Consider the following 14664-nt stretch of genomic DNA (forward strand, 5'->3'; position numbering starts at 1 on the left):
GCTGTGTGCTTGTTGCAGGTGTAACATAGCGGTCATCTTGATGGTTGCTGTGTGCTTGTTGCAGGTGTAACATAGCGGTCATCTTCATGGTTGCTGTGTGCTTGTTGCAGGTGTAACATAGCGGTCATCTTCATGGTTGCTGTGTGCTTGTTGCAGGTGTAACATAGCGGTCATCTTCATGGTTGCTGTGTGCTTGTTGCAGGTGTAACATAGCGGTCATCTTGATGTGTGCTGTGTGCTTGTTGCAGGTGTAACATAGCGGTCATCTTCATGACAGAGATGGTGGTGGACCACAGCGTGAGAGAGGACTGGGCACTGCATCTACCTCTGCTGCTGCACGCCCTCTTCCTAGGTACCAACCACCACACACACACACACACACACACACACACACACACACACACACACACACACACACACACACACACGGTTATACAGGCTCACACAGATGCGTATAAATACAGATGCATATGCACGCACACACGCATGCACATAGTAGTTGGACACAGATGTGTGTGCTGTACACAGAAACAAAAAACCCACGTAGACACATGCTCTTATGGCTCTGTCTTTAGCTGTCTCAATGCTGATTTCACGCCAGCAGCTGCAAGTGGATGTTCACTGCAGGAACATTTGCTAAATGCAGTAAATGAGGCGTTGTCCAACATATGAGTGGCACTCTCGTAAATAAGCCAGTTGTGAGAGCTCCAGTGGTCTGAGCGGATCAAAGCCAGCAGCTGTCTGTGCCCCGGCAGACAGCAGAGCTCACACACAGGCAGGAGAAGCACAGGGTGAAATCTCGCTATTTCTACGTGTCATTACTTTGACTATGGGAGGGTCACCTGCATCGGCAGGTTAGCTACTCACCAGCGTCTGGGTTACTGAAGTTTGGGTTAAGTTTAGGTATAGAGGTTAACATTCACCAGGTTAACACCCGCATCGAAATACTGGGACGTAGAACAAATGTTATGTCGAATTATCGACACGCACCCGAAGCACAGACGCTCAGTGATTGTCTCAGGCAGCTTTTTTGTAAAGGTTTTATACGTTTTACGTAAGAAATGGACCATGCCGTTTTGTCCAAAGTGCTTAACCCATTTAGGCCTAGAATTATTGAATGCTTTAACTAGTGAAAAATAGCAGATATTGTAGATCTGCTATTTTTGAAAAAGTTGTGAAAATGTGTGCAAATCTTTGAATATATGTATTTTCAAAGCGAATGTTTGTAACTCAGATTTTGCTTCTGGGTGGTCCCTGGAAATAAATATTTTGAGATGGGGTCCATGGCCAAATACATATCATTTTGGGGGTCCTTCACGTGAAAAGGTTTGAGAACCACTGACATAGTAGTCTCTCAAGAACAGACTAACTGAGCTCCAGTTAAGTGAAAAGGACCTTTTCTTTGACGATGGCTAACCAGATTGCTGACATTGCTAACATAGGTTTTTCAAAAAACCTTAGAAGGATTCAAAAGACACTTATAGAATCTAATTTTCACGATTTTTCAAAACTAGCAGATCTACAAGCTCGCAGCGCGGCACTCGGTGCCGCGCTGTGAGCTTGTATATCTGCTGTTTTTCAATAGTTAAAGCATAAAATAATGATACACAATATACAATATACAAAAGTTCTGGGAAGGCTTCGCCAGCATTCCTGGGTTGGATCAGGTGTTGAGGGGAAGGCTGGCGCTGTGCCTTTCGTTGCATCCTCAGCGTTTTGTGCAGGGCAGCAAACAGAAGCCAAAGAAGGGAGCGGAAAGGGTGTGCGTGCGTGTGTGTGTGCGTGCGTGCGTGCGTGCGTGCGTGCGTGCGCGCGTACAGCTGTGCGCACCTGCCCACACACACTCAGACACAAACACACGGGCACACATTGCCACGTTGTGCTGGTATTTTCCTTGACGCACAATTAATCCGCATCGTGACGCTGTGAAATCTTATCTCAAGCCTACAGCAATGACTGGTATGCTCTGAAGGACAGACCACACACACACGCACGCATGCGCACACACACACACACACACACACACACACACACACACACACACACACACACACACACACACACACACACACACACACACACACACACACACACACACACACACACACACACACACACACACACACACACACACACACACACACTCCCCATGGCAAGCGTTGGTTCTTTTTTCTTTTTCAGGTCCATCTAACCTGAGGTATTTACTCACATACAGCCCCTCCCCTGGCAGACAGCTTAACAATGCAGTTTTATGTAATATAATTATTCCGCACGAAAGACCACCTGTGTTGTGTGTGAGCTAGTCGTCTCAATGTATGACGTTTCATAATGTACATTACATAACAGTATGGAGTTCTCAAAGTATAACTGTGTCCATGATATAAGTTCAACTGGCAGAGAAAGACGGGAAGTAGTTGACAAGAATACATTTGTGTGTGTGTGTGTGCGTGTGCGTGTGCGTGTGCGTGTGTGTGTGTGTGTGCGCGCGCGTGTGTTGTTCTTCAGGGTTGGACCACTACAGACCAGAGGTGTTTGAACACAGCAAACGTCTCCTCCTGCATCTGCTCATCGCCCTGTCCTGCAACAACAACTTCCAGGTCCCAAAACTACAACACACTACATCACATCACAACACAACTAAACACACTACATCACAACACAACTAAACACACGACATTACAACACATCATGCTACAATAGAGGGTATGCGCATTGTGGCGACTGAACCCAAACCAAGGCACAAGAGAGCAAAGACCGTGTTGCCAACTCGGGCATTTATTGAACAGTTCTTATTTTACAACAGCATTGTAATGCAACGTAGCATGAATGAACAACATAAATGTGAATAACTGAAATTGTCTTTTAATAAATCAACACAAGGTTTTCCCGGGACGGGGCTGTCGTTTCTCCTCTTCGTGGGGCGGCCAGGGGGGTAGGTAAGAGATACTTTAAAGGGGTTTCCCTCCACAGGAAACAGGCGAGTATAATTCCATTGTATAGTCTCTCTTCCCCACCGGCGCTAGGTGAGTATAGTTCCTCTCTACAGGTGACAGGTAAAGTATTTCTTTCCCATAGGTAATAGGTGAGTATAGTTCTTTTCCACAGGTGACAGGTAATAGGGGAGTATAGTTCTTTTCCACAGGTGACAGGTAATAGGTGAGTAGGTGCCCGCTCTTACACAAATCCGTCTAATTCTCTATCTTCTAAATAAAATGAACACGGGGTATAATGGGCCTGGGGCCAGAGAATTTCCGGATACTAGTAAGGTTTTAAGGGAAGTGAGATATACTCAACAAAATAGGAATAGGGGTGGCTCGCTGGGGGTCCGGAAGGTAAGGCTGTGGTCTCCTTTTCCAGGTCCTTCTCCTCAGCTCGCCGAGTACACACTCTCCAGTGATAGGTACACACTCCACAGTGAGTCAGGTTTGCGCTCCTCATTGATCCAGGTACACACTCCTCAGTGTCAGTCCGCTCCCAGTCCATGCCTAGAAGTAATGAGTAGAAGGAACATTACTATAATGCACTTTACACAGTAACATGCGGTGGAGAGGGAAATATGGTGGCTCTTACCGCCTGTCTGCCCATGATCAGCTTGTCAGAGACTCCCAGCACAGACTGAAGGGGAGAGCGAGCTCAGTACTTATGCACCCCTGTGTTGGGTGGGGCCCACAGGTGCATACGCTTGTGCCTGATGAAGCGTGTGGGCCGGCAGGTAACGCCCGTCAATCACTTGGCCCACACAGTGTGTTGGTCTGCTAGGGCTCGCTCTCCCATCCAGGGTGCGCTTCTCTGACATGCAGAGCCTACCTGGCGGGCGGTGTCCGAACGAACCACCACACATCCCCCCCCTTAAGTTTGCTACTGGTTCGCAAACTTGCCGCTCTTCCTCATAGAGCCTGGACAGGGCATCGGCATGGGGAATATCCTTCCCTGGTTTATGCTCCACCTCAAAGTTGTAATCCTGCAACTCCAGAAACCAACGTGTTATTCTCTTATTAGTGTCCTTACTTTTAGCCATCCATTTCAATGGTGCGTGGTCCGTTATGAGAGTGAAACGCCTTCCCCACAAATAATAGCGTAGGTGGTGTATGGCCCACTTAATAGCAAGAGCCTCTTTCTCTATCGTTGCATAATTAAGTTCATGCTTTAAGAGCTTTCTGCTAATGAAGACTATTGGGTGCTCTTCGTCATCAATGACTTGCGAGAGCACGGCCCCGAGGCCTGTGTTCGAGGCGTCGGTGTGGAGTAGAAAATTCTTACCGAAGTCCGGGGTTTTTAGGACTGGCTCATCGCAGAGCTTCAGTTTGAGGCCTCGGAACACGGCCTCGGTCTCCTCTGTCCAGCGCAGCATATTGGGCCGACTTTGTCGGGTCATCTCGTACAAGGGAGCTGCAAGGGTAGCATAGTTATTTATGAACTTGTTATAGTAGGACATGATTCCCAAGAATGACTTTAACTGCTTCTTGCTGACGGGTTTGGGCCATTCGCGTATACGCTCCACTTTGCGTAATTGGGGTTTTACGCACCCGCGCCCAATAGTGAAACCCAAATATTCGGCCTCATACAGACCTATTCGGCACTTCTTGGCGTTGGCGGTCAGACCCGCTCGTCGGAGAGCTCCCAGGACTGCTTCGATGTGATGGAGGTGATTCTCCCAGGTGCTGCTGTGGATCACAATGTCATCTAAATATGCGGCGGCATAGAGATGATGGGGCCTTAATACTCGGTCCATGAGTCTCTGAAATGTTGCGGGGGCACCGTGTACCCCGAACGGTAAGACAGTATATTGGAACAGCCCTTCAGGGGTAGAGAAGGCTGTTTTCTCTTTGGTTTCTTTTGTAAGGGGCACTTGCCAATAGCCTTTTGTCAAATCGAGGGTGCTTACAAATCGAGCGGGGCCCAGCCGCTCGATTAATTCATCTACCCGGGGCATGGGGTAAGCATCAAAATTTGAAATCTCATTTAATTTACGGAAATCATTGCAGAACCGGATTGTGCCGTCCGGCTTGGGGACCAGCACAATGGGACTCGACCAGGCACTGTGTGACTCCTCTATAATTCCCAGTTGTAGCATATTTGTTACCTCCTCTTTTACAGCTCCTCGCCGGGCCTCTGGGATACGGTACGGACGTTGTCTCACTATTTTCCCCGGGGTTGTTTGGATGTCGTGCGCAATAGCGTGGGTACGGCCCGGCAGTTCTGAGAACCGGTCCGCATTCCTGCTCAGAAGCTCACGTATATCTTGCGCCTGAGCTGGGGACAGTTCCTCTCCAATAGGGACTGGAGGCGGGTTCTGAGAGGAGAGAGTGGTTAGTAGGGCCGGGAGAGCGACAGGAGGCACAACGTGCCACTTTTTCAGCAGATTAATATGGTAAATTTGCATAGTTTTCCGCCGCCCTATTTGGCGCACGCGGTAGTTGACCGGGCCCAGTTTCTCCATAATTTCGTATGGCCCTTGCCATTTTGCGAGAAATTTACATTCGCTCGTGGGAATGAGCACCAGCACTTTTTCGCCCACCTCAAAGCTCCGCAGCGTGGCGCCTCGGTTGTACACCCTGCACTGGGCGCGCTGCGCTTGTTCCATGTGTTCACGAACGAGCGGCCAGATCTTCTTGGCTCTCTCCTGTAATTGTTCAACATGGTCAATGACAGAACGATGTGGGGAAGGTTGGCTTTCCCATGTTTCCTTTGCTATATCCAACAGCCCCCGTGGCTGCCGTCCATATAGCAATTCAAACGGGGAGTACCCCGTAGACGCTTGAGGCACCTCCCGTATGGCGAACAACACCAGCGGAATCAAGCGATCCCAATCTTTGCCATCTATATCTATCAACTTTTTTAACATCTGCTTTAAACTTTTATTAAAGCGTTCCACTAATCCGTCCGATTGCGGGTGAAAGATAGAGGTCTTTATTTTATCTATTTTAAGCCATTTATAGAGTTCGGTGATGACGCGAGACATGAAACATGTGCCTTGATCCGATAAAATGGCATCGGCTATTCCGACCCGGCTGAATAGCATGAAGAGCTTGTGCGCCACTGCTCTGGCTGTAGCGGCTCTCAGGGGTATTGCCTCGGGGTACCGAGTTGCATAGTCTAGTATTACCAATATATATTTGTGTCCCCGAGCCGATTTGGGGAGGGGGCCGACTATATCCATACCAATGCGGCTGAATGGGGTGGAAATGATAGGCATAGGTATGAGAGGGTTACGTTGGAAAGGACGGGGTGCGGTGAGCTGGCATACACCGCAGCCTTTGCAGAAGTCCTCTACTGCTCGTTTTATGCCTGGCCAATAAAACCGTGCATTGATGCGATCGGTGGTTTTCTTCACGCCCAGGTGCGCCCCCAGCTGGTGCGTGTGGGCCAAATACAATACTCTGGTGACATATTCTTTTGGCACGAGCAGCTGTTCTATCACGTCCCCAGTGTTGTTCCGCCACCCTCTATACAGTAAATCCCTCCGCACAAAGAAATAGGGGGAAATTAATTCACTCACCCCTTCACATAGTTTCCCATCAATCGCGCTGACGTTCCTCCGAGCATTTTCCAGGTTCGGATCGTTCCACTGTTGTGTGGCGAAGTCCCCTCTGAGCGGAGAGCTCTCATCCTCCTCTTCGGGGAAGTCAGGCCACGCCACCGGCTCTGGCTCTTCTGACGAGGTGCCCCGCGGCGCTTCCTCCGCCTCGGGTGCATCTCCCTGCAGCTCCTCGTCTGGAGAGGGTTCGCTCTCTGGTCCCTCTGAGTCGGCGCGGAAGACCGGGCACGCGGGCAATGAGTTCCTCCAACGGGGGCCCGGCCGGATCTTTCTTCTTCGCCGCGGCCGCGGCGGTCCTCTGCCCCCCGGGTTCCAATGTCTCTCAAACAGCACACAGTCCGTGCCGATGAGCAGTGGGACCGGTAGGTTAGGTACAATTCCAGCTTCCACTTCGACATCTCCTTTGGTGGATTGGACGCGTATCAGCGTCGTTGGGTAGGAGCGCACATCCCCATGCACACAGCTGACCGGCATACGGCTGGAGGTGGGACGCCCGGCATGCTCAGCGTGTACCAGCGTGACGACGCTCCCCGAGTCGAGAAGAGCCTGGGTGTCCACTCCGTCAATTCTCACCGGCAGGTTGTAGTGGCGCCGCCGCTGGCTCCCGGAGTGAAGGCAGGGGCGTCGGCCGTCGGAGGCGGCGGTGGCGGATGGCATGGATACGTCCCGGTCTCGGTCCGGGCAGGACCATGCGATATGATCCGCTTTCCCGCAGACGTAGCACCGGCGTGATGTCTGCGGTTGGCTTCGGGCAGTCCGCTCTGTGGCGGCTCGTCTCGTAGTAGTAGGCGACAGGGGAGTAGCCGGAGGCCGCGAGCGTCCCGGTTGTAACGTGCCTCCCCCGTCCCTCTGGGAATCTCTGACTTTGTGCTTCTCATCATCTCTGTACTCACTTGGTGATTTTCCAGGAGCGCAACCAGGGCCTCCACGGAATTTGGGCTCACCTGTGAGGCATAGCGGCGGGCATCAGGCGGCAGGGAACGTATACATTTGTCTATGACAATTCTCTCAATCAGTGGCGGGTCACCGGCCGTAGTCAGCCACCCATGAGTTAGGCGGAGGAGAGCGGCTATTTGGGGCCGAGGCGGCAGCGCCGCTTGCATGTTCCACCCATGGAAGCGCTGGGCTCGGGCCGGCATACTATAACCTTGACTAGCCAAGATAGCTGCTTTCAGGCGCCTATATTCACGGGCCTCTGCCAGGGGTAGGTCACGGGCTTCTCCTGAGAGGAAAGGAGCGATGATGCTGCCCCAGTCGGGGACGGGCCATCGTTCCCGGGCAGCGGTGCGCTCGAACACCTCCAGGAAGGCTTCAATATCATCATCGGGGGACAGTTTCGTTAACACTTCTCCAGGCGAACGTGTGGGATTAACGTTTTGGTCAATTTGGATTTTCTCTATTAATTTAGTCACCGCTTGCTGTAATTCGGCCTGGCTCTGTAACAGAGCGTCTAGGGCCGGTGTGGTTGTCATATTGCGTCTAGGTGAGGTTCAGTACCCGTATTCTGCACACCATGTGTGGCGACTGAACCCAAACCAAGGCACAAGAGAGCAAAGACCGTGTTGCCAACTCGGGCATTTATTGAACAGTTCTTATTTTACAACAGCATTGTAATGCAACGTAGCATGAATGAACAACATAAATGTGAATAACTGAAATTGTCTTTTAATAAATCAACACAAGGTTTTCCCGGGACGGGGCTGTCGTTTCTCCTCTTCGTGGGGCGGCCAGGGGGGTAGGTAAGAGATACTTTAAAGGGGTTTCCCTCCACAGGAAACAGGCGAGTATAATTCCATTGTATAGTCTCTCTTCCCCACCGGCGCTAGGTGAGTATAGTTCCTCTCTACAGGTGACAGGTAAAGTATTTCTTTCCCATAGGTAATAGGTGAGTATAGTTCTTTTCCACAGGTGACAGGTAATAGGGGAGTATAGTTCTTTTCCACAGGTGACAGGTAATAGGTGAGTAGGTGCCCGCTCTTACACAAATCCGTCTAATTCTCTATCTTCTAAATAAAATGAACACGGGGTATAATGGGCCTGGGGCCAGAGAATTTCCGGATACTAGTAAGGTTTTAAGGGAAGTGAGATATACTCAACAAAATAGGAATAGGGGTGGCTCGCTGGGGGTCCGGAAGGTAAGGCTGTGGTCTCCTTTTCCAGGTCCTTCTCCTCAGCTCGCCGAGTAAACACTCTCCAGTGATAGGTACACACTCCACAGTGAGTCAGGTTTGCGCTCCTCATTGATCCAGGTACACACTCCTCAGTGTCAGTCCGCTCCCAGTCCATGCCTAGAAGTAATGAGTAGAAGGAACATTACTATAATGCACTTTACACAGTAACATGCGGTGGAGAGGGAAATATGGTGGCTCTTACCGCCTGTCTGCCCATGATCAGCTTGTCAGAGACTCCCAGCACAGACTGAAGGGGAGAGCGAGCTCAGTACTTATGCACCCCTGTGTTGGGTGGGGCCCACAGGTGCATACGCTTGTGCCTGATGAAGCGTGTGGGCCGGCAGGTAACGCCCGTCAATCACTTGGCCCACACAGTGTGTTGGTCTGCTAGGGCTCGCTCTCCCATCCAGGGTGCGCTTCTCTGACATGCAGAGCCTACCTGGCGGGCGGTGTCCGAACGAACCACCACAGCATGCATAAAGTAAATGGCAAATCGAGTGGCTAAGTGAGTTTAACGTCGTTTAATGCAATCAGATGGGACTTTCCTGTTTGGATGTAATGGCTGTCAAGGCCAGAAAGTAGTTTTTTTGCCACTCCGTTCCTGCTTAACTTCTGGGTATGATGATGATGATGTCATGCGCATACCCTCTATACAAAAAAAAAGAACAGTACGCCATTAAGACCTGGGATCGATTCTACAAATGTCTTCTAAATCCTTCCAAGGTTTTTGAAAAACGTATGTTTCTATGATCGGTGGTTCTCAAACCTTTTCATGTTATGGACCCCCAAAGTTATATGTATTTGGCCGCCAAACCCCTCTCAAAATATTATGTATAAGGGACTCCCCAGGGGCAAAGACTGGAGTGATATAAAAAGAAAAATTGTAAAAAATATATATTCAAAGATTTGCACAAACCTTTACGATCGTTCAAAAATAGCGGATCTACAAGCTCATAGCGCGGCACCGCTATGAGCTTGTATATCTGCTATTTTTGAATAGCCAAAGTATAAAATAATTGTTAAAGTGGTTCAAATCTTAAGTGACACAGATGCTTCCCAGGTCTAAATTGGGTTGATAGGATTACGTGGTTGTGTTGTGTTATGCTTGTGGTTGTGGTTGCATCATGTTGTGTTGTGTGCAGGTCATCGCCTCAGTGCTCCTGTTGACCCGGGAGATCAGTGACAACAAGAGTCTGACGGTCAAGTCCAGCTACCACACAGAATACACACACACCAGTAAGTACACGCACACTCACTCACACACACTTGTAAGTAGTACTGTACATACACACACACTCTCTCTCTCTCACTCACACACACACACACACACACACACACACACACACACACACACACACACACACACACACACACACACACTTGTAAGTAGTACTGTACATACACACTCTCTCTCACACACACACACACACACACACACACACGCACACACGCACGCATGCACGCACGCACGCATGGACACAATCTTGGAACTGAGGAAGAAATTAAATGGCTGCAAATATCCACGGGTTTCCAACGCCCCATAGTGCATTGCGCAGACGTTGTACCGAGCTTCCGGCGCCGCAGCCGAGTGTGATTTACAAGCTCACAACGGGTTGCATCTGCGACGCGACGTGAGCTTGTATGTCTGCTGTTAAACCGGAAGTGTGGTCCAAATAATCTCCAGTAAACTCCCGCGGAAACAGGTGGATAGAACCTTATGATACTTATAATACTTCTACAATACATGATATTTCGCAGCATGTAAGAGCCTAGATGTCTCCACTAGACCTGATAGGTATTGTTTTGGTACAGTCTATCTTGTTATGGTTCAGCCTGTACTTGTAGCAGCGACAGTATTAACTATGATCTCTGCCCTGTTCTCTTGGCAGAGAACTACTGTACCACGACATGAGTGTTATTGTACTTCTCCCCATGATATCAAGTACAAAAAGCTTAACAATCACCACTTAAAATATTGTCTTGGCTCCTATTAGCCTCATGGATTACTGATAGATCTAGTATTGCACGACAGAACAGAACCCATCGGCAACTTTCTTTTTCGATATGCAAGGTGCTCCAGACTTCCTGCGGGAGTGGCAGGCGTCTCCCGTGGTGGACTCTGGCTTGAGCTCCACGTCCAACTCGTCCTCGGCCAGCCTGGGAGGGGGCAGCACGGCGGGCAGCGTGGGACACCTGCCCCTGGTCACCCCCGACGACCTGGACGACCTAGACGCAGACACCGCCAGCGAGGCCGACGACAAGACCAACAAACTCATCGAGTTCCTGGCCACCAGGTACACAGGCTGATGGTGAATGTTGATGATGTGAGGAAGTGCGTGCGTGTGCATACGCGTGCGTGTGTGTGTGTGTTAGAGGTCTTCACGGATCCAAAATGACCGACCGAACCCTAATGTGGACCAATGAAATTCAGTCAGGCCCCATATACACAAAGACAATACACTGAGTCATTTCCAAAATGTTTCCAAAACATTCACTGTACGGAATCGTCTCAAGAAATGCAAGTGTCTACATGAATCCACCGAGAACGCAACAAAACCACTGAAAATGCTGTAGTATATATGCTCGGTCTGTGAGTAGCGCTGTAAAACTGCCACAAAGCACCAAAAAGAGAAGAAGAGAGCCATGTTATTTTTTGCCTTTCTTTTTATCATGTCCACTTGTTGCTGACGGAGGTGCTGTGGGAGGGAGGATCGGAGGGAGGAGTACAGTTAGCTGTAAGGCTCTATCGCACTCAGTAGCACAAACGCAACATGTCAATTGAGCATTTTTCCACCAGTGTCCCTATGTACTCAGGTTTTGAGGTATTGACACATTTTTTAGTTTTTGTCTGGGTGGACCCATGAAGGCCTTTAGCGGGTATGTATGTGTATGTGGTGTGTAGTGTAGTGTGTATAATGTGTGCGAGGTGCTGGTGGCGGGTTAGTGTGTAGTGTAGTGTGTATAATGTGTGTGTGGTGCTGGTGGTGGGCATCCAGAGCCTGGAGTACTGTGTTGTCGTTGCTCAGGGCGGTGGGCCCGCTGTGGGTCCATGAGGACATCACCCCCAAGAACCCCAACTCCAAGAGCACCGAGCAGCTGGCCAACTTCCTGCGACACGTGGTCTCCGTCTTCAAGGAGTCCAAGTCAGGTCAGTGGTAGGGAAAGAAATCGCATTTTACGATATTATCGCGAAAATCAAAATATCCCCAACATCCATTACCCTGGGGTTGAATGTTTGCCAAAAAATAGCAGATCTACAAGCTGTTGTGAGCTTGTAGATCGGCAATTTTTTTGGCCAAGAGATTTGGTAGAGAGTGAAAAAGTTATGTATATTATAGGTACGTTTCACGTAAGTACGTTTCACCAATATTGACAATATTGAATTGACTTGTCCAAACTCTCCTGAACAAGAATGCAGCATCTTATGTTGAAATAATGCTCTCTCTGTGTAGAAATGAAGCATCGAAAATAGCCGACCTCCAAGCTCACAACGCGTCGCAGTGCGATGCGTTGTGAGCTTGGAGGTTGGCTATTTTCTATTTTTTCACCAAAAGGCCCTTTTAGAAATGTCAGCCCTTGCCTCTCTAACATTCTCTGCACGTCCCTGGTGTGTGTCCCAGACTTCAGCCTGGAGCAGGCGCTGAGCGACGTGGCTCTGCAGACGGCTCTGTGCAGCTCGTCCCGCCACTACGCCGGACGCTCCTTCCAGATGTTCAGAGCTCTCAAACAGCCCATCAACGCACACGCCGTCTCCGACCTGCTGTCCCGACTCGTAGAGGTGGTGGGTGAGCACGGAGACGAAGTACAGGTGAGAGAGACACACATACAGTACAACACATACACACAGGAGAGAGAGAATGAGAGAAGCTGAGAGAGAATGAGAGAATACAGAGATATGACATTTTGTCCACACGTGTGTGTTTCAGGGCTATGTGATGGAGGTGTTGCTGACTCTGGAGTCAGTGGTGGTGAATCTAGCAGAGTGTCTGAAGAACAGTGACCTGATGGCAGCTCTGACCAGGTAACATCACTGACCAATCACCAACCAGTAGAGACCTCCAATAAGCCTTAAAACTGAGGATAATAAAGAGTAGGTGGTACGTGACGTAACACAGCAAAGACATACTGACATTCATTTCCCAACAATTGGAACTTTTTTCTACATCACTCTACTCCTGAGTTGTGACCACTTGTGGGTCACTTTTGACCTTGAACCTGATTGTGGTGTTGACCTTTGACCTTTTTTGACCCAAAAATGCACCATCTCTTTGGGGCAATTTTCTGTACTTTTACTTCTATTTACTTAAATTTTCTGTTCTCTATATATGGTCTATCTATACTAGATAGACCAGGGGTCTTCAACGTTTTCAGGCCGGGGACCCCCAAACTGATGGGGAGATGGAGCAGGGACCCCCTACCACCTCGTGGGGTGGGGGGGTCGGGGCTACGACATATTTTGTATTTTAAACATGTACAAGTTACAGCGAGCAGGGTGGGCTGTATCACTACCATTTCTAAACATACTACTTATTAACTGAGAACCAATGTCAACTATCAACAATCTGTCAATTGCATAGTAATCATGTATTCAAGCTATTCAAAATGGATATAATCATGATTTATTTGTTTACATAAATGTGAAAAATAGCAAAAAAACAAACAAACAAAAAAAAACATTTTTTGAAATCTTTATTTTTTTATTTTTTTTAAGCAATAATTTCGCGGACCCCCTGCAGTACCTCCGCGGACCCCCTAGGGGTCGCGGACCCCCTGTTGAAGACCCCTGAGATAGACCATTTTGGCCATTTAAAAAAATTGATTTTGATAAAAGCCGATCTACAAGCTTACAATGTATCGCGATGCGCCGCATTGTGAACTAACTTGTAGATATGCAATTTTCATACGATGCAAGATTTCATACTTTTACTTTTGGTACGTTTTTAATTAATTGCAATTTGATGCCAATACTTTTGTACTTTCCTGGACTTTTACTTGTAGCAGAGTATTTCTACATTGCAGTATTGATACTTTTACTTAAGTAAAACATTTTAGTACTTTTTCCACCACTGCTGGTCACACATCAGCTATCATACAGACAGGATCGGATCAATTACTATACCCTGTCATGCACTGCTGCAGGCAGAATAATAACATGGCACCTCCTTCCAGTATAAAATCATCCAGTGTGTTTTGCTAATATCCTGGATGTTTTTGACTGTGTCTTGGTTCCATATAGGACATCGTCACCGGACTTCCTCACCAACGAGAAGCTGATGAACAGGAAGAGCACGGGGCAGCTCAACTTCCCCGGCCCTGGGTTCGCCGGCCTCTCCTCCCAGCGCCACCAGCGCTCCTACTCCGTCCCCAAGAAGTTTGGAGAGAGCGGCGGGCAGCCCAGTGACCCGCCCCGCAGTGCCACCCTGGACCGCATACAGGCAAGGAACACCCCACATGATATATGGCAGTGGTTCTCAAACATTTTCTTTTTTTTGATAGGACAGTAGACCGACAGGAAATGGGGGGAGAGACATGCGGCAAAGGTCGTCCAGATGGGGAATCGAAGCGGCAATGTCGCCAGGCATCCATGCCTATGTGGCAATGCTTTATGTGGTATGCGGTATGCGCCTGGACCAGTAGGCCAGCGGGCGCCCCGGTTCTCAAACTTTTTCATATCAAGGATATGAAAAAGGATATGTTTTTGGCTGCGGATCCCCATCTCTAAATGTTTTGTGCCGGGGAACCCCAGAAGAGATTTGTGTTAAAATAAATTATTTAAAAATGTCCAAACATTTTAGATATTATTCAAATATTTTCAAAAATAGCAGATGTACAAGCGGCACAAAGTGATGCACTGTGAGCTTGTATATCTGCAATTTTTTAAAAGCCAACGTATACAATATGGAAAAAGTGGTTCAAATGATTGTGATGAGGTATTCACACATCGGACCCCAGTTT

General features: G+C 48.7%; 1 protein-coding gene across 1 annotated transcript in view; it reads left to right on the forward strand.

Moving 5' to 3' along the window:
- The window catches only part of fryb (furry homolog b), a gene marked incomplete at its 3' end in the record, with an annotated part of 132656 nt that overhangs the window by 91421 nt on the left and 26571 nt on the right, over window positions 1-14664 (forward strand). The window contains exons 39-46 of the mRNA XM_080748498.1: window positions 249-352; window positions 2506-2597; window positions 9852-9945; window positions 10781-11003; window positions 11736-11864; window positions 12337-12517; window positions 12636-12730; window positions 13946-14144. Coding sequence (XP_080604624.1) covers window positions 249-352; window positions 2506-2597; window positions 9852-9945; window positions 10781-11003; window positions 11736-11864; window positions 12337-12517; window positions 12636-12730; window positions 13946-14144 — 1117 coding nt within the window. The remainder of the gene's footprint in view (window positions 1-248; window positions 353-2505; window positions 2598-9851; window positions 9946-10780; window positions 11004-11735; window positions 11865-12336; window positions 12518-12635; window positions 12731-13945; window positions 14145-14664) is intronic.

Source organism: Nannobrachium achirus (genome assembly GCF_963921795.1).
Source record: "Nannobrachium achirus genome assembly, chromosome: 19".
Taxonomy (NCBI): domain Eukaryota; kingdom Metazoa; phylum Chordata; class Actinopteri; order Myctophiformes; family Myctophidae; genus Nannobrachium; species Nannobrachium achirus.